Raw genomic sequence first — 20,637 nt, 5'->3', positions numbered from 1 at the left:
AGGAAAGGAAAGGAAAGGAAAAAAGGAAAGGAAAGGGAAAGGAAAGGAAAGGAAAGGAAAGGAAAGGAAAGGAAAGGAAAGGAAAGGAAAGGAAAGGAAAGGAAAGGAAAGAAGGAAAGGAAAGGAAAGGAAAGGAAAGGAAAGGAAAGGAAAGGAAAGGAAAGGAAAGGAAAGGAAAGAAAGGAAAGGAAAGGAAAGGAAAGGAAAGGAAAGGAAAGGAAAGGAAAGGAAAGGAAAGGAGTTTGTACAGACAAAGGAGGGTACTGCTGAGCAAGAAATGAAAGCAAAATGGGAGCTAAACCAGAATCTTCACCCTAGTTCTGAATTATGAAACATTTGGAATGTTGACCCAAAGTTCTGAATTTAAAATTTGATGTGGAGCCAATAGTATTGACACATAACCTGGCTGAAAAATGCCATATGCCAGTGATGGCGAACCTTTTAGAGACCGAGTGCCAAACCGCAACCCAAAACCCACTTATTTATCGCAAAGTGCCAGGGGCGCATCAGCGTTGTGGTCCCCTCGGGGGGTGGCAGGGGAGGCCCCTATGAGTGCCGTCTCTGGCACACAAAAACCAGGAGCGCAAAAATAGGCCACCCGTGCTGCAAGGCGTAAAAACGGCCACCGGTGCGCCATGGGGTCCAGATACAAGGCGCTGCACCAGGTAAGAATGGGGCAGGCCTAGGGAGTATCACGCAGGCACTAGCCCCGCCCCATTTGCAGCACGTGTAAATGTAAAATGCTTTCCCCGCCCCTTTCTTCCAGTCTGCCAATCGACAATGGTTGGTGACCTCTGCTCTACCACCTCTAGCCGAGCTTGCGAGTCAGCTGCTTTGCCTCCTTTGTGCTGGGTGGGGCAGCCTGATGGATCTGCTGCTGGCGGCTGCGGCACGTGTGCCAACAGAGAGGGCTCTGAGTGCCGCCTCTGGCACGCGTGCCATAGGTTCGCCACCACTGCCATATGCAAACACTGAAATAGGATGATTCAAAACCCTTTGAAATAAAAAAAATGGTGATGAAGAAAGGAAAATTGAGAATATAAAGTGAATTATTGCAAGCAAGAGCTGTGAGGATTTGCACAATTAGGATTAGAATTATCGTTGCCGTTTTGAATCTAACTGGTCTCTGAAGTGGATGAATATTTGTTTAGGGAGACTCCTGTCCTGCCAAAGAAGAATTTCATTGTTTCTGAAATGTGATTCCTGTGAATTCAAAAGACCATTTCTCTCTCCCTCCCTCCCTCCCTCCCTCCCTCCCTCTCTCCCCACCTCTCTCCTTCCCTTCCTCCCTCCCTTCCTCTCTTCCATCCTGATTTTTTTTTTCAAATTATGTCTTTATTATAGTCTTTATTATATTTGTCTGCCTTGGGCTACATCACTCTTCTTAGGAGCTATTGCTCTATTTCTCACTTTTTACCCTCTGATCATGTCTGGATCCTTCCATTGCTTTATTGTTTATAAATGTACCCACCAGCCTAAAAAATTGTTTGAGTCCATTCTATTTATAGAAATGGGTATGTTAATTAAAGTCATTTTAAATCATAACTCCTCATCATTAAGAATATCTAGATTTTGAACTATCACCCTTTGGTATTCTTAACTCACCTTCCAATGCAGATGGGCAGCTGGGGCAGAAGGGACAATGGTCACATTTACCAGACAAACTCTGATATCCATCAGCTCCTTTGGAACATCTTTTGACCTGTTCCAGTCCTTCTGCCTGGGGTCTAGTGGATCTAAAGGCCAGAAAAGAAAGCCACAATATATATGGTATGTGAGCCTCAACTTTAAAGTATTTGAAGGACATCCCAAAGGTGATTTTTCAAAAGGCAACTGAATTTTCTTTGTTTCTTCCTTGAAGAAAAAAAACAATTCTCAGAATTGTTGAGAAAGTACCTAACAAACGAGATAACTGCAAGGAATATAAATTCTTCCTTTCTCCACCACTCAGTCAGGACTGAAGAAGCTTCTTGGATGAGAAGCGAAGAGTTTTCAAGGAAAAACCCCCCGAAGCAATTCCAGTTGCCTTTTGAAAAATCACTTTGGGGACAGCCATGACCTGGATGACTGAGAATCTCCATAGGTACTTGAAGGACAATGATACCAATGGTTTCCTTGCATTCGGATGTGACCTGGCCTTACTTTAGTGGACAGTGAACAGCTTAGGACAACATGAAGCCTTTAATCTAATTTCATATGGTCCATTGCCTACTTTTAACAACCTCACCCCCCCCAACCCACACCCACTCCTGACTCTTGTAAAAGTTCTTTGTCCTCCTCTACCCCACTCATTATTCAGCTTTTAACAAATCACCCTTAAATAATCTGTGTATCCCTGCTCTAGAGGAATTAATTGCAGAGTTATGTCATCATTCAGTGGTTCATCTGGGGAAAAAATGTTAGCTTTTTATTGTAGCTGAAAATAATCTTGTTGTGGGACAGGGGGCTGTTGCCCTAAGAACAAGATAGTGGATTTTGGTAAGTGCTTGTTTAAGGAAAACCTCTGGCTCTTATTCAGCAAGGGCCCTCTTCTTTTTTCTTGTGGGTCTTGTAGAGAAAGTTGCTCACCTTCCACAGTTAAAGATGCCTTGGCAAAAATAGTCCCTCCGTGGCTGTAAGCAGCACAGATGTATTTTCCAGTATCACACATTGTCAGGTGGTGAATCTGAAGGACATTTTCTTGGTCTACTTCATACCTGTGAGGAAACATCCAGAATTCTCAGTTGGCCACAGTGACCTTATTTACATAAAAAGAAAAAAACACAGATTGGTTCCTTCCCCCCACCACCACTTCCTAGGAATTCTTTCAAAAACTCAATAATACATTGTGTGATTCTCCCCCATTCCCAGGAATACCTAAAAAATAGATAATGCATTGAATGGCAATATTATTTGGTCCTCCATGAATCTGCCATCTATCAAACTTCACTGGACATGTCCCAAGACATATTAATATGCAGGGCTTTTTTTCTCATAGAACGCTCAGAACGGAGTTCCGGCACCTTTTTTGGATGATACATTGTAGGGTAGGCAAGGCGGGTTGTATGACATGTGTGAGTTCCGGCACCTTTTTCTTTGACAAAAAAAGCACTGTTAATATGTGATATAGAATTTAGCCATAGCATTTAGGCTTCCATATCACTCCAAAGCATTCTCTGGGTGTCAAAGAATTATTATGCATATTGTCCCCAACAATCTGGGTCCTCATTTTACCGACCTCAGAAGGATGGAAGGATGGGTCAATCTTGAGCTGGTCAAAATCAAACTTCAGGCTGTAGGCAGAGTTTGCCCGCACTGCTACATTCTAACCACTGCAGCACCAGGACTCTAAAGATATGAAGTGGTGTGGAGGGGGGGGAGCACCCTCTAACTCTTTATTCATGCTTGCACAAATTGATGAAGATTTCTATCAAGGAGTAAGTTTTCCTTCGAAGAAATCTGGAGAGCCATAGAACACCCCGTTGTTTGCATTTAGTTAAAAAGCTCTCTGGACTCTCTTATTTTGCTTGCTGTGAATTTTGGTTTGTTCGCTTGTTTGTTCTGTATTGCAGTAACTTTCTCGTCTGATCTTCTTAAACATTTCTGATCTTACAAAGAAACAGCAGGGATACGCGGAACGCAAATGATAATAATACTCAGCCTCGTTTTCTCCGCTGTAGTTTGTTTGAAGACATATCTCACCACGCAATTTACCTTTCAGAATTCTTGTGAGAATAAAATGGCAAGGGAAAAATCTCTAAATTTCTTGAGAGATGAATGATGGTGATGGTGATGATGATGATTTCCAGTGAGAAAGTAAACAGGACCAGTCCTGCCTAAGACCATCTTTTTACATACGAGCCTATTCGACAAGACTTAGGTACCCCAAGGGCAAAGCATGGGAATTAAATCCAGCCATGGTGGTGGATTCTGAAGAATACTTGTAGGATCATCGGTCTCACCTACAATTCTAAAAGATGAATAGGAGAATTGGAACTCAACTAGGAAGTTATACTTGCCTCCCTGAAGGGAGATCTCCATCTTCTTTATACCACTGCACAACAAGTTTTGGGTCTCCACGGATTCCACAAATGAACTGAGCACTGCTGCCAACACTGGCTACGACATCACTGGGTTTCCGAATGAATATTGGCCTTTCTATAATGGAAGAAGCAGAGTGTTTCCTCAGTCCCATTTTGGCAACCTGACAGTCATCAATGTTACTACGTGCCATCTCAAGGAGGTGTTTGTGCCTTGTTCCAAGCTGTCTTAAAGAATGGCCCTCCAACTGCAAAGCCAAGCCTAGGTGAACTCTAATCATTGTGGATTTTCTTACCCAAGACAGTGACTGTGGCTGCTCTGCTCTCTTGCTCCCCTGCTTGATTGACAGCCAGACATGTATATGTTCCTGCATCACTCTTCTGAGCAGAGGCTACCAGAAGTTTTTCTTTGGAGAACTGCAGAAATAGAGTGGAGGGGGGGGAAATGAAGGACTGGAATATCAGAGGAGACAAATGATCTTGCTGGAGAATTGAAGAAAAGAACCTCCCCATTTTTCTATGTCTTGGGGAAGGAAAGTTTAGGATTTAGTAATATCTCTCTCTCTCTCTCTCTCTCTCTCTCTCTCTCTCTCTCTCTCTCTCTCTCTCTCTCTCTCTCTCTCTCTCTCTTTTCAAAATTAGAAGAACACAATCTATTATTTAGGGTTGCACAATCTCCAAAGTTGCCTCAGTAGCCTCTCCCAAAACTTCTGTTGTGTGAATCAAGCTATTGCTTTAAACCATCTATGAGGGCATCATTTATGAGATAAAGAAAGCCATGGTGTTTTGTTAACTTGTGCTTATAGTACATACGATGTGACAATGCAACCTCACTGATTTCTATATGTCTACTATAACTGTTATTCTACTAATTTGTCCCACTGACTTCAAGAAGTTGCAGGATCCAATCTGGGCCAGTCACCAGGACCAGAAAGAGGTTCAGTCTTCTGAGATTTCAGAGACTCATGCTGGATCCCATCCTCAGAGAACTTCTCTCTACCAGAATGTGTCCTTTGGCCTATTCTATGCTTGTTCTGTTTAGCTTTTTAGTTGTTGTTTAGTTGTTGATTGGGGTGCTGATGGCTGGCTAGTAAGTCTCTAAGCTACTTAAATTTAGGTGCTGCTTAAAATAAGTAGTAAGAACTAATTTGGCTACCTCGTAATGGCCATTTTCTGGGCTTATGGGCACTCCGTTCTTCTTCCATGAGACGGTGGGCTCAGGATGTCCCAGTGGAGGCACACACTGCAACAACCACGGTTCCCCAATTGTCACCTTCAGGTCATTAGGATGAAGTTGGAATTCCTCTTCTAGGACTACAAGAAACAAAAGCGTCCAAAAACAATCTTTGATAGGTGGATTTTCATCCTTCCACCCCATTTTTAGTTCATTCTCTGAAACTTGTAGAAGAATAACATTGTTGATATCAGTGGCCAAGTACCTGGAACAAGCCTTCCAAGACTGTTATTTCATTCCAGAATTGTTTCTTATCAGTTGAGAATGACCCCATAAGCAATGCTGATATCCAGTGAGCTTCATTTTTTTTTAACTTTGGAAAAAAAATGGCAAAAACATAACAACTATCACAAGATTAATTGGTACCCAAAACTAATTCCACGGGGCCATCCTGTTTTAATTCTAAAGAGATATAGTTCCTGTCACTTGATAGTAGAGCTTGAGTTTTTTATACATTTGATGTTTCAAATACATTTGGTATGCATTTATACATCATAATTAATCATGCTTTATACTAACCATATCTTATTGAGATAGATCCAATGGATTATGTTAACTCAGTCATTTTGGAAATCAGGGTTCACGGCTTGAAATTTGTGTACCTTAGGCTGCTATGGTTTGCATACCAAACCTTGGCTTAGCACATTTAAGATGCAATCAACTGACTTTGTCATTAACATTGGGATGAGCCTTTCTGGAGAGATAAATTCCTTTCAGTGAACCCTCTAAATTAGACCGCCTCACTGGAGGTCAGCCTCACAACATCCTGTAGTAATGAAATAAGAACTGGAGTAGCTGTTGATGGGAAAATGCTTTAGTTGGTTTGTCTCCCTTAAAGATAATAATTGCCTTGACAGCCTGAACTGGGAAGGCAATCTGAAAGAAAAATCCTACAGAGAGGAAAACAGGGAATTCTTTATCCTTTGCCATTCAGCCTTTTCAATGTTGCCTGTTTCCTGCATTTGTTCCCCATGGAGGATGTGAATCTTTTGTGATACAATCAAAACTCCAGGAGATGAGTCAAATGCTTACATGCGGGGGTTCCTACCTTCGGATATTATTCTTCCTGGATATTTTTAGACCGCTCCAGCAGGAAGTTTTTTAAAAAAAAAATCATGTTAATTAAGAAGAGAAGTTAAACGGAAGCATGTATACTGAAAAGCAAAAGCAGGAACGTCCAGCCTGATTTTTATACTCAAGAACGCCTTTGGCCCTCACATAAATCTCATAGGTATTTTTAGAAAGTAACTGACTGCTTCAATCTATGTTTTGTTTGGAAAAGCACTGGGGGGGGGAAGAGAAAAATGGCTTTCTGGCTTTATGGACTGGCAATAGGGGGAGGGAAAGGAAATGGTTCTGTGCAAGGCATACACACATACAGGCATACACACATGCAGCTCCATTTGTGTGAGCACAAGCACAAGCACAAGCTCATGCCAATGGACCTGCTGCTTCTGCGGCCTGGTTACGAATTGGCCGCAGCCTAGTACCAGGCTGCAGCATCAGGGTGTTGGGGACCCCTGTTCTAGAGAACAGCCTGGGAAGTTGAAGGATCTTAAGAACAGCTTTTTAACATGTCAAGCAGAAATCTTTGCAATGCTAAACTACCGATTCCTCTAAAACTGTATTTCTCAGCCTTGGCAACTTTATGATGTGTGCACTTCAACACCCAGAATTCCCCAGTTGGCTTGGAGGCTTGCCGGCTGGGCAGTTCTGGAAGCTGAAGTCCACACGTCTGAAGATTGCCAAGGTTGAGAAACATTTGGGGCTAAACCTCTGGGGGCAAAGCAAAACCTCGGCATCTGAGTAACCATTACATAAAAAGTAAGTATGCCCAACATTTTGTGAAGAATTTAACCCAGGGGTCTCCAAAGTTGGCAACTTTAAGACTTGTGGACTTCAACTCCCAGAATTCCTCAGCCTGCATGATTTAACCAATATTTGAGACGGCTAAAAAGTGGCACTTAAAAAAAAAAGGTCTGGCTACATGAAACAGTGTTCTTGTATCTGCTCTCTGAAATACTCCAGCCTAGGATCCACCCATCCCAGTTTTCACACATTTGTGGCCAATTTGCTCAGAGGGAGATTCACACTTCTAGCAAAATGCCAAAACAACATTTACTTCCCTGCTGATTTTGTTTGAAAGGGGCATGTCAAGAAGAAGGAAGATGGAGGAAGGAAAATGCCACCATTGCTGACTCCTGGAGCACCTGTTTGGCATCCTTTCCTGGCTCGGACTGACAGCCAGCCAGAGAGGGCAGTTCACTGCGAGAAATGTACCAAAAAGGCAGCCTCTTCTGGCACACTTGATTGAGCCTGGCTAGCGGAAGGCTCTCCCAAGCCATCTTTACTTGTATGAATATTTATAGCTGACAAACACCACCGTGAGCCTTCCTGACGGACCACGGGAGCTGAAGGGAATCTGATCAGTAATGAAGTGTTAATTGGAGAGTCTCCAGGCCTGCTTCTTAAAGAGGAATTCTAATTGCATTAATAATTTGAGCTGCACAACTCTACAGGGGAGACATTTTAGATGCCAAGGTGGAGAGAAAATGTTGCGGACTGAGAATAGGCACGGGCTGTTTGGCATCCAGCCCTTATCACATATATGATTGTGTTTAGTTGCAAGGAAACAAAAAAGTATCATAGCTTAGTGCACAGAGACCCACAGACATGTACACACACACACACAAAGAGAGAGAGAGAGAGAATACATCCCATATCTTGTGTTCCAATTATCCTTTTAATTATTTTCTTTCAACTGATTTGTCTTATTATTATTCTTGATGCATTGCTTACTCTCTCCCTGTGGCCTCTGCATTATTTGTTTGTTTGTTTATACAGAAATTGCTACCTTATTTTCTTCATTCCAAAGGGGGGAGAAAACAGCCACATAAACAAAACAGATGTTTTATTAGCCAGATAAAACAAATCTAAAAAAGCAACCTGCTCAAATAAAGACGTGGAGAGAGAAAACTGAAGAACTGAATTCAAAGTTCATTTCGTTTTAAGTAGGATGGCAAGTCCTCTCTCTTGGAGCAGAGAGTTCCACATGCAGGGCCTGGACACACAAAAAAGCATCTTCCTGTGGATTAACCATGACCCAGAAGGAAAATGCAAATGAGATGCAAAAATGAACAAATTAGCCAGCTCCCACGTTCTCTAGGAAGCGAAATAGCTTTAATGGCTTGTCTCAGGGCTTCGAAGTCAACATGTTCTACAAGCACAGAATCCTCCTGGCTGCAGATTGGCAGAGCTTAATTGAGAACAGAAAGAGGCTGGCTGTATAATTTGGGGGGTTTTTTTGGGCTTTTTAATAGCACGACTTTCTCCCCAGGATGGAGAAATAGTAGGGACCTGAAAGGGGGTTTTAGGGTCTGTGTACCTTCTGCCTGATTTTAATCTTTTTTAGTACCTTTGGATCTCAAAAACCTCGAAGGTTAGGAAAAAAAAAACCAGCCATGCAAACCTGGGAACATAGAGGGGCAAAATCGGATGCTGGATTCATTTCTTAGGACAGGATTCTGCCTCGGGGAACACTGAGATTGAAGGTGACAACTTGAATAGAAGAGAACAGAATTTCCTGTCCCTAAAACACTTGGATGCATAAAATTTACTTGTTTTCTTGCTTATTGAATATATATATGCTGCCCATCTCACCATCCAAATCCATTATCCTAGCTGATATTGATTAGTTAGCTAGATGAACAGATTTGTCAGCCAGATTGCTCCACATCTTACGTATCGTGTTGCAGAATTTAGCCACACTTAAAGAGATGAGAGTCGTTGGAATCTGACAGTAAGAGGTTTAAACAGAACAGATCAGTGTCACCGGGATATTTAATTAAACGTGGAATTAGCAACTCACAGCAAGGGCCGGCATAAATGGGCAGCACAGTTAGGCATGGGTGATGGTTTGGATGGCTCCTTCACCCTATGGGCAGGCTCAGGATTTGAATGCAATCCCTTTGTATCTCCTCCCTAAAACCACTGATGGAAGCACGTCAAACTGTGTCAGGCTCATGGGCCGGCTTAGTTTAGGAACAGTGATTTGATTTAAGCATCCAGCAGGTCAATAGGAAATGTGAGTGCTACTTAAAAAAAAATAATCTTTGGGGAAGGACATGAAGTCTGCTTGATTGCTGGTATCCTTGAGATGTTGCTTGGTTGCCTTTGTTGTATGTTCTTGCCCCAGCATGCACACTTAAGTTAAGGAAATGCCCCAAAGTTCCTGTTTCTTGTGTATCTCTGTGGCCCAGGAAGAAACAAACTGGTAATGGAATCCATGGGTGACCTTGGGGAAAAGGAAGAAGGGATGCCGCCTAAGGAAACATCAGAGAAGACAGGAGCCCTCAGTGGCTAAATGGTCAGAGGAAGAAAGTTAGGAAGAATCCACTCTAATGGAACAAGCAGCTAAAAGTGGAGGTTGGGAAGTTTGTACTTTCAGACTTGCAGGTTTGATGTTGGCCTCCCCAAATAAACCAGACAGGAAACATGACTAGGTGAGCTAAACCTACTTTATTGCACTAACAGAATTTTGAAAGCCTGAAAGTACAAACTTCCTCGCTCTACACTTTTAACTGCTTGCTTTATTGAGACAGGTCCTTGGCCTGCCCATTTTCCGATTGTGAGTTATGCTGCCTCTTATATAATCATCATCATCATCATCATCATCATCATCATTATCATCATCCTCATCCTCATCATAAAAGTTGGAACAGACCTTGGAGGTCATCTAGTCCAACCCCCTGTTCAGGCAGGAAACCCTATACTATTTCAGACAAATGGCTGTCCAGTCTCTTCTTAAAAACTTCCAGTGTTGGAGCACCCAGAACTTCTGTAGGCAGGTTGTTCCACTGGTTAATTGTTCTAACTGTCAGGAAGTTTCTCCTTAGTTCTAGGTTGCTTCTCTCTTTGGTGAGTTTCCATCCGTTGCTTCTTGTCCTGCCCTCTGGTGCTTTGGAGAATAGCTTGACTCCCTCTTTGGGGCAGCCCCTGAGAGATTGGAACACTGCTATCATGTCCCCCCTCGCCCTTCTCTTCATTAGACTAGACTGTTATCTGACTGTTTCATTTGTCCCGTCTCCCAAGGTCTTTCCCACATATATCATTACAGGATAACTGGAGGAGGAGGAGGAGCTTAAGGAAGCAGCCCAATGAGTTTGTAGGATGTTCTGCTGCCCAATATGTATTTTATCACCACAACCTGCTCTCTTTGCTGACCTCTTGAGAGCGGAGAGAGAGGGGAAGATAACCATTAGGTAATTGGGGTGTGTCCTTCCTAAGTTTCTTTCTCTGACCATTAAGGCACGGGGGATTCCTTCTTGTCTGACGGTTTCCTAGGCATCGTCTCTTCTCCCCTTTCTTCAAGGTCGCCCATGCATCCCATTACAAGGAGAGGAACCACTGCAGTTGACACATGGCTGTTTCTTTGTCCTGGCTAAAACAATACAGAAAAGACAGCAGTATCTCTTCATATTGAATAGGCTCAAAGAAACAAGCTCAGCACAAAGCACTGGGAATGAGGGGCGATCAAAGCTTCTTCCTGAATGTTACTACTACTGCAAATTCTCCAGGTTCTTCCAATGCCTTACCTTCTAAATAGAGCGATGCATTCTTACTCGTGGCTTTACCCAAGGGGTTCCTGGCCAGGCAATGGTATACCCCCTCATCTGATTTTCCCTTCTCCTGGCTGAGGCGGAGGAAGAAGAGAGACCCATCTGGTAGGAGGGTAGGCTGGACCGTAGCATCATCTTTGCTGGGTTTCACATACTTTCCATTGCGATACCATTCAATGGTGGGAGCTGGATTTCCATCAGCACGGCAGTTCATGGTGGCGGGTTGGTCCTTACGCACCACAAGGTTGGAGGGGTGATCAAGAATCTGTGGGGCAAATTCCACGGAGCGGGACTTTGAACCTGGAAGGAGGAGGAAGGGAAGCAGAAATATGCTCACCGAACTTTTTTTTTTCCCCGCCAAGCCAATCTTTTCCCTTCGCCTTGCTCTACTTTTTGCGGTCAATGTTATTACCATCATCTCCTCTGGGTTGTGACTTTGCAATTGCTAGAGTCCCATTGTGGTGGCATGCTCTGTTCCTCTGTTAGTCTAAATGGGAAGAGCTGGAGTGCATTTTTGTTTCTTACTAATCTTCAGGTTTTCCTCCTTTAACATGGTGATGAGTATGACAATGACAGAGACCATGTTAAGGTAAGAAGAGTGAAAGCTTTACCTCTGAACAGTTGCTGCTGAGAGGTAACAGCTTTTAACTAGAGTTTGTTAGTGGTGGTGTGGTGGTGGTGGGGAAGGTAGAGGACAGGAGATAGGATCTCTCTAAAGAAGTTATGTACCCAAGTACCTCCGTAACGTATGAATTATGGAATAGCCAGACTGCTGCCTGTCTAACTTGCTTCACAGGATTATTATGAAGTTAAGTGTAGGAGGTAAACAGGCTGAGCCCAAGGGTCAAGCACATCATCAGTCTTGAATCCTTTCACACTCACAATAGATGTAAGCCCCACCCATAGCTGACTCTTGTCTATTGTCAATTTGCTCTGACCGTTAGTAGTTCAGATTCTTGTAGAAAGCTTTAGCATACAATAAACCTGTATTCATCTGAACCACTCTGGCTCCTGATTTCTTACACTTGACATTAAATGTTAAAAGATCATGGATGCACCCTTGAATAAAATAGAGAAAAGCAGAGTACCCTTATAAGAAAGCTACAGATGAAGTCCTGAGAGAGCAACCGTGTTTTTAGTGTTCTAAAGTATAAGCAGTGGTGGGATTCAGCCAGTTCACACCAGTTTGGCAGAACTGGTAGCCAATTTTGTTGTTGCCCAGGCCCAGAACGGACTTCCGGAAGCGGCATCTACACAGAGAACAGGTTGTTCACATATTTGAATCCCACAACTGAGTATTTAAGTCTTATTAAACAACAACCATTTCAAAAAAAGAAATACACATCTTTAGCCTTCAAGCATCAAAACTTACAAAACTTCCCTTCATCTTCCACCATTTTGTATGTACAATGATATTCTATGAATATGAATTCTCAGAGAGTCCAATTCTTTGTTATCACACACGGTCATTCTTCTGGAACTTCCTCTGCAAAGCTTCCTGGCATTGTCACCTTAAAGGAGACTGAGAGTCATGGACCACCAGTCACAATGAAAAGTCTCATGGGTCTTTCAAATACAATAGGCTCTCTCTGTTCCTCTAGTCCAGGTGCAGCTAATTTTCCTAATCATGACTTCACAAAAATTGTCCTTAAGCCTATCACAGTGCTTAAAATGACCTCTTTTTTTAAAAAGGCACCTTTGCTTTTCTTTCTTGACAATAATATGGTAAGAAGAAAATAGCAGTTCAGTTTGCCAAAAGTATAGGATAAACCCATGCATATCTATGCTATGTGTCTCTCTGTGTATATGTGCATGTATGTCTGTAAATTTTGCTCAGGTCCTAGGCCACAGCACATACATACTGACAGACAAGCACATGGGGACCCCAAAAAGTAGTAATCTAAATGCTTTTACCTAGTTCATGTAAAGATAAATAACTTTTTACATCAATCTAGTACCTAGGCCTTGAACAGAAGCATGGGGACAATGCACCCAGGACAAATCATGACTTCTTGAGTTATAGAATCATCTTGCTCTAAAGAATATAGAAAGACTCTTTTAATCAGACTCCAAAGCTTAGTTTCAGCCTTGTGAGGTAATCCAGACAAGAAGCGCATCCACAAGTTCCAGCTCTATCTTTATTGTAATTTTACATTAACAGAATCTTGCAAGTCTGGAAGTACAGATTGCCTCTTGTCTATTGTCTAATCTGCAGCTCTTCCTCCTGTCTCCCAGGATAGCAATAGCACTTAGACTTATATACCGCTTCACAGTGCTTTACAGCCCTCTGTAAGCGGTTTACAGAGTCGGCATATGGCCCCAAACAATCTGGGTCCTCCTTTAGATTCATGTGGGTAGATAGATAGATAGATAGATAGATAGATAGATAGATAGATAGATAGATAGATAGATAGATAGACAGACAGATAGGCAGGCAGGCAGGCAGGCAGGCAGACTGTAGCAATAGCACTTAGAATTATAGACCACTTCACAGCGCTTTATAGCCCTCTTTAAGCGGTTTACAGAATCAGCATATTTGCCGCCAATAATCTGGGTCCGCCTTTAGATTCATTCAGATAGATAGATAGATAGATAGATAGATAGATAGATAGATAGATAGATAGATAGATAGATAGATAGACAGACAGACAGACAGACAGACAGACAGACAGACAGACTATAGCAATAGCACTTAGACATATACCACTTCACAGTGCTTTACAGCCCTCTCAAAGCAGTTTACAGAACAAATCCAACTGGAAACAAGCAATGAATCAGAATCCTGATCCCACTTAACCTAGTAGGCAGTTTTAGTTAAAGGGTATGAAAATAATGTGTACAGGCCGTGCTGTCTTTTAATTAAAAAAATCCAGAAAAATAGACAAAGCCAATCATAGTTTTCCCACTAGTACAAATCTGCAACTTTTATCTGCCAAATGATCATGCTGGTGATGTGAAATAAACTCCAGCTAAGATAATATAATTTTGGTTTGGTGTATTGTATCAATACACCAAATTGGACCGGAGGCTAAAACATATGAAGAAGGGTTGCATGAATTGGGTATGTCTAGTTTAATGAAAAGAAGGGCTAGGAGTGACATGAAAGCAGTGTTCCAATATCTCAGGGGCTGCCACAAAGAAGAGGGAGTCAAGCTATTTTCCAAAGCACCTGAGAGCAGGACAAAAAGCAATGGATGGAAACTAGTCAAGGAGAGAAGCAGCCTAGAACTAAGGAGAAATTTCCTGACAGTTAGAACAATTAATCAGTGGAACGACTTGCCTCCAGAAATTGCGGGGGCTTCATCATTGGAGGTTTTTAAGAAGAGACTGGACAACCACTTGTCTGAAATGATATAGGGTTTTCTGTCTGAGTAAGGGATTGGACTAGAAGACCTCCAAGGTCACTTCCAACTGTGTTATTCTGTATTCTAATCTATAAACCACAGTCAGTGAATTTGTGTAATAGGTGAACACAGCTAATGCAAAGTAATAACTTCTAAAACCATGTGTTAGGCAAGCCACCATTTTGCAACCACTGATCCTCTTCCATGCAACCAAACTGCAAGTATTATTTTTGCTGTTTTTAGAACTGCTGAAATCTAAGCTAATTTGCCTTAGGAAGTACTGGATTTTTCTAATGCTGAAGATATTAAAAACTTGTTTTTCATGGTAGGAAAGAAACAGCAGATGGCAAGGAGCTGCCATCTCTGCTTCCTGCTGAGCACCGGATTATGGATTGCAAGGGCCCAGATGCCACAAATATATAATGCCCCAAACACAGCAAATTTAAAGGCAAAGCATCCAAGATGGCACAGAACAATTGATTTGGAACTGAAATTAATCTTCTTCATGCGTATAACAGCAAAGAGACTCTTTGAAACCAAAGGCACCTGTAAACACCAGTTGCATCAAGGGAGGACAAGTCCTCTGGCAATGCTATTAGAACGCTAGTAATGCAAATAAATTTAAGAGGTGTTTGGAGCTACTCAGCTCTCCAAACGCCCCAAATTCCAAATTATGGGACTTCTGCTCATCTTATAGCAACATCTTAAACATGTTGACTCAGGAGCAAGGGTAGAGAGGATTCTTTCTGTAGATCTATGAGATTCTACCAGGAGATCTGTCCACTCACCTTCCATTAATAGAAGCGATGCCCAAATCCAGAACTTTGTGGGTTCAATGTACCTTCGTCTTGACATGGTTGCCTAATTGTTGTGCAGCTCCCGAGAACCTGGCACCCAAAGACAGTCACTGGATGGGACCCTGCTCAGTGCCACTTCATTGTACCCCCAGAACTTTTAGGTTGTTTAATCCCACACACATCCCACGCACAAAAAGTTTCGCCCACTGCAGCCAGCTCTCCTCAAGCTGACATCCTCCCAATTAACGGTGTGTCCATGTACGTATATTTTTTTCTTTTTCTGGCCACAGGACACAGGAAGGGGTGGTACTGGGTGTGAATTTTAGCTACAGCTATCTTCCAACTTCAGTTTGAAAGCACAGCTGCTTAAAAATCACACTTTTGCAGACAAAAAAGGAGTCTATGCAGAAGCATTCTACTTTCTTCCTGCTTCACAGTGGGACCCCGTCCTATTTTTAAACAGAAAAAAAGAACTTTTCTTCAAGCAGATTGTTTTACTCTAGGTTCTTCCCACTTCCCTTTCTTCAATTATTTCTACTTCAATCCTGCCTTGTGCTTATAGACCAAACAATACTGTGAAAATACAAATGGTTTTGGTAGCACAATGGGTGCTAATCATCAAGCTAAGCCAACGTAAAAATCCAAACTATAATTTCCTTCCCCAAATCTGGATTCTTCTTATTTTACTAAAAGTATAGTAGGCATTTACAGTAGACATGTGATGAGACTAAGACAGCGGCACTCAGAAACACCACAGTATCCAGGATTTGATTATATAGCACTCACTTATCTCTAAATTGTAGTGCCTCCTACGTTTCAAAATGTTAATATGTATTTACTTTTTTATATAGTAGTTGGATATACACAATATAAGGTACAATTACACGATAATGTCAGCTGCTTGAAAGCTTTGCTTATTCTGAAATTCACTTCTCACGAGCCAGTAAGATGTTCATCAAGATCTAATTGCACTCTTTAAGAACTGTATGAAAATATGAGGCTATCTCTTAGGCATTATGTGCACCCAGCTTAATTGCAGAACAACATTTTCCTTTGCAAGACAACATTTGCAGAATAGGATCATAAAATCGAGATGGGATCCACAATGGTGTATTCAAAGTTCCACCTTTCTTTTATGTGTTTCATACTTAATAATAGCAATAGCAGTTAGAATTACATGCTGCTTCACAGTGCTTTACAGCCCTCTCTAAGCAGTTTACAGAGTCAGACTATTGCCCCCTAACAATCTGGGTCCTCATTTTAATGACCTCAGAAGGACGGAAGGCTGAGTCAACCTTGAGCCAGTCAGAACGAATTCCTGGCAGTGAGCAGAATTAGCCTGCAATACTGCATTCGTACAACAAGAAGGCGGTGTGATGGCTCATAGTTAAGACGCTGAGCTAGAGAGCTGACAGCCCAGATTCAAGACCCAAGAGTCACATGACGGAATGAGCTCCCGTTACTCACCCCAGCTCCTATCAACCTAATAGTTTGAAAGCATCCAAATGCAAGTAGATAAATAGGTACCATTTTGGTGGAAAAGTTACTACATTCCATATTTTCATGCTGACCAGATGATGACAGAAACAGCTCTCAGACAACGCAGGCCCCCTCGGCTGAGAATCAGAGATGAGCGGTGCCCCCTTGAGTTGGTCATGACTGGACAGGAGAAACCTTTAAACCTTTACATACAACAAGAACTGGCCTGGTCTTGTGGTTAAGACACCTGGACAGAAACCAGGAGACTGTGAGTTCTAGTCCTGCCTTAGGCATGAAAGTTGGCTGGGTGACTTTTGGCCAGTCACTCTCTCTGAGCCCAACTCACCTCACTGGGTTGTTTTTGTGAGGAAAATAGGAAAAGAAAGGAGTATTATGTATGTTTCGCTGCCTTGGGTTACTTATAAAAATAATAAAGGCAGGATAAAAAAATATTTTTAAAAATCTAAACACGGGGGGGAAAGGGGGGAAAAACCCAGCATTGATTGCACGATTTTGTTTGCCATTTTGATTTGTTTTAAAAATCATATCCCGTGGATATCTCTGGCGTGCACCATTTAAAACAGACTGGTTTCTTTGTTTTGTTTTTAGATCCCCGCTAAGTTTTAATACAATGCCTTAGAAAAAGCCAGAGTTTGCCAGGAATGTACAGCTGAATAATAGTCGGATGTTACAAGGGAGGCAGGAAGTAGATCTGAAACAAACAACCAGACACACACACACACACACACACACACAAACATGAGGGGAGGGGGAGAAAGAGAGAGAGAGAAAGAAGGAGAGAGAGAAAGACTTAAGAAATAAGAGATTAACTCCCAAAAAGCTACTCCGACATTTGCAGCATCATGAATAAGATATAGACTTAAAGCAAGCTTCTTAGGTGGCCTCTTACAGTATATCAGGTGAACAGCTGATAAGACACCAAATTACAAGAAGTGATAACTCTTCTTTTTTTTCATTTCAATTTTTAGCACAGCCATATACCAGCTGCCTAAACAATGCACATTCCTAAGGCTTAGAAGTTAATTAAAAGTATGCATGGTATGAAAAAAAAATAGTTTGTATAGAATATTCATGTTTGGGAAACCTAAACAGTGACATCTATTGTAGAAATAGCAATAACACAAAATATGGCTACTGCTCTACATACAGTATTTCTGCAGATCCATCAGTTGAAAAGAGGTGCATTTTCTCCACACCAGATTAGGCAAGTCAATGGCAGATCTGACTGCCAAATTCCATAAAATGGGAAACATACTAAATACAACAATTCCAGTTTCTTTCTGTTTCTCTATTAGTTTGACACCGTTTTCAGATTTGGACACACTAGCTATTCTGCATTTGCAATTGAAAATGCCTGTTGGAAGGAAGACATTCGCTTTTGGTGTTAGGGATCTATTTCCTCCATCTGCATAATAGAGGAATGCTAAAAATACATTATTTAAATTTGAGAACAACTTTATCAAACCCTAATGTAATGTTTCTTGACAACTTTAAGATGGGTAGACTTCGACTTACAAAATTCTTGGGAGTTGTAGTCAACCCATTTTCAAGTTGCCAAGTTTGGAAACACTGCCCTAATGGCATATTGAAAACATGATTAAGTTCCATTGGGGTGTCTTTTTCAAGATGATTAGAAGTTTTCCAATAAACCAGACAAGTCCCATCCAAGTTCAATTTTTCCCCAAATTTTAGGCAAGAAAGCTTCATGTGGGCCTTAATAGAAGCAAGTCCAGATTCCAAGTGTAATAAGGAACAGGATGTATATTCCAAGACATTTGGACTTTAGATCTTTAAAATTCTGATTGGACCACTTCAAGGAAACTTGGGTTTTATAAGGACAAGTCTTATAAAGCATAAGACTAATTACTTTGACTCCATAGCTGTTTATATTAGCAGACATGTAATTACTGCCTTTACTATCTACAAAGTACAGAAATGCATTGTTGGTCCTATGGGTCTGTTCAGTGACAGCATTTGATAGTTCCCTCCAGACAAAGAGGGTTGAAAAGTAATTTATAGAAGTTGCTAATAGCTAATTTGCCAGTGAAGAATTTCAAACTTGGGTACAACTCCAAGCCCTGATTCGTTAGGACACATGGTATAGCTAAGGCTGAATTAGTTGATGTTTATAAGGTTTCTGGAGCTAATAATGGTAAGCATCTATGGGGATTAGCTCTTGAGCTGAAAGAATCTTATAAATCCCATTGCTAAGGATGGGTCCTATTAGATAATTAGTGTTAAGCTAGCTCAGATATTCAAATGTAAGAATTCCTAAGCCTCCGACTCATCTGGGCTGACAAGATTGATCTCTCTTGAGCTTTGGGTTGAATACATCTCTGAACTAAGTATTAAATCTTATATGGTTACAATCCAGACTGGCCCCCAGTGTCTCTCCCTGGAATCCATAATGTATGCCTTCAACAGAAGGAAGAGGAAAGGGTGGGACTTGATCCCAGTTAAACTTTTAAAGCTGAATCCTGATTGGTGACTGCATGATGATGATCATCACTCCATATTTCTTGGTCAATAGCAGCTTCTTTTTTTAAAAAAAAATGACTTATTATTATAACAAAAATATTCCTAAGGACATAAACTTTGCTCTAGAAAATTTCACTAATCTTATCCTACCCTATAAATAAAAATTCAAAAAAAAATTCTCTGTTCAGCTGAAAGACGATAGAATTTTTCTGCCTAGCACAGGGGTCTTCAAACTTAGCCCTTTGATGACTTGTAGACTTCAACTCCCAGAATTTCTCAGCCAGGCATGCTGGCTGAGGAATTCTGGGAATTGAAGTCCACAAGTCATAAAAGGGTCAGCTTTGAAGATCCCTGACCTAGCAGTACTAAGTGATACCATTTAGCACTGCAATGTTGGTGTGGGGAAATGGGGAATCCTAAGATCCATCAATAGACGTCTTCCTTAGATCTTTGGCTAGAGAAACTCCATCTGCATTGCATACTTTTAATAAAGAATCCATGCTTCTACTATAAGATAGAGGTGCACAGTATAAGACTATTTAGCTGTCATTCAGAAATCTAACATACTTTTTTAAAAAGTCATAGAGATGTATCTCATGTCCTATGAGCATGTATGTGACTCTTCCTGTAGAAAATTGGGTTCTCTTCTAACTGTAAGAGTGGGGAACAGTTTTTGCCAAATTCCCATGTAATCCTGAGACCCACCTTCCATTCCCACCTTCCAGAGTATCCATCCCAACATCCAGAGAAGATTTGAAAAAGAGAAGTTGCCAAAAATTGTCATCTGAGGCCTTATCTACTTGTAGCTATAAGTCACCTTTGTTTGTATGGTTTTGCTCCATGCTATCTAACTACAGGTTGTAGAGTTTAAATCTTGACTCTCCCTATGCAGTTTTACCAGTGAGCTTTTGACCCTCAGAAGAATAAAACAAAAGAATAATTCCCAGGCACAGATTGCCTCCACAATAAAAGAGACGATGCATTCAGACAGATATTTGGGGGAAATGCCAGACATGGCCATGTTCACCACCCCTAGATTCCAAAGTAGCATTCTAACTGGAACCAACATTCCACAGTTATCAAAACAAGACAATATAGCTATTCAGCCTTGAATAATAGGGCCAAAGCAACCTGATTGAAATACAAGAAGAAGCTTTAAATGTGACAATTCTAATAAGCTATAGGCTACATGGTGCCCAACAGCAAGTCTGAATTATGGTTCACACAACCCCTTTCAACTGGCCATCTTGGCTAGAGCTGAAAACTTGAACAAATGGAAAGTATCACTACTTATCTCCTGAACTGAGTATTACTGTAGATCACGGGTGTCAAACTTGCGACGTCACATGACATGTTGCAACGTATCATAACTTTTTTCCCATTGCCAGCAATGGGATGGGCATGGTTTTGGCATGACGCATCCTGCCTGCGGGCCATCATTTTGATACCCCTGCTGTAGACTCTTGCTAGCAATGACTGAATGAATCGCCCTAGAAGGATTCAAAGAGGAAACGAAGTCAGTTGTAGCTTTAAATGAACAAACAAAGGGCATGCTTCCACAGTCATGAAGGGGGGGGAGTAGAAAATGAAAGACCTGAATTACAGTTTTTGGAACTTTTTATTTTTCTGACAAGGGTAGTTCCTTCT

At 41.5% G+C, this 20,637-nt stretch overlaps 1 protein-coding gene across 1 annotated transcript in view; it reads right to left on the bottom strand.

Annotated features, from left to right (window-relative positions):
- Positions 1–15,155, bottom strand: part of ROBO4 (roundabout guidance receptor 4) — a 46,738-nt gene extending 31,583 nt beyond the window's left edge. The window contains exons 1-8 of the mRNA XM_083368863.1: positions 15,004–15,155; positions 10,848–11,171; positions 5,176–5,333; positions 4,316–4,436; positions 3,999–4,137; positions 2,569–2,696; positions 1,606–1,736; positions 793–884 (exon numbers count right to left, since the gene is read on the bottom strand). Of these exons, the coding sequence (XP_083224989.1) occupies positions 793–884; positions 1,606–1,736; positions 2,569–2,696; positions 3,999–4,137; positions 4,316–4,436; positions 5,176–5,333; positions 10,848–11,171; positions 15,004–15,070 (1,160 nt within the window). The 5' untranslated portion in view covers positions 15,071–15,155. The remainder of the gene's footprint in view (positions 1–792; positions 885–1,605; positions 1,737–2,568; positions 2,697–3,998; positions 4,138–4,315; positions 4,437–5,175; positions 5,334–10,847; positions 11,172–15,003) is intronic.
- Between the last annotated feature and the right edge of the window lie 5,482 nt (positions 15,156–20,637).

Source organism: Vipera ursinii (assembly GCF_947247035.1).
Source record: "Vipera ursinii genome assembly, chromosome: 8".
NCBI lineage: Eukaryota > Metazoa > Chordata > Lepidosauria > Squamata > Viperidae > Vipera > Vipera ursinii.
Note: the sequence above shows the minus strand (reverse complement) of the source record. Positions and strands in the feature narration are given on the sequence as shown.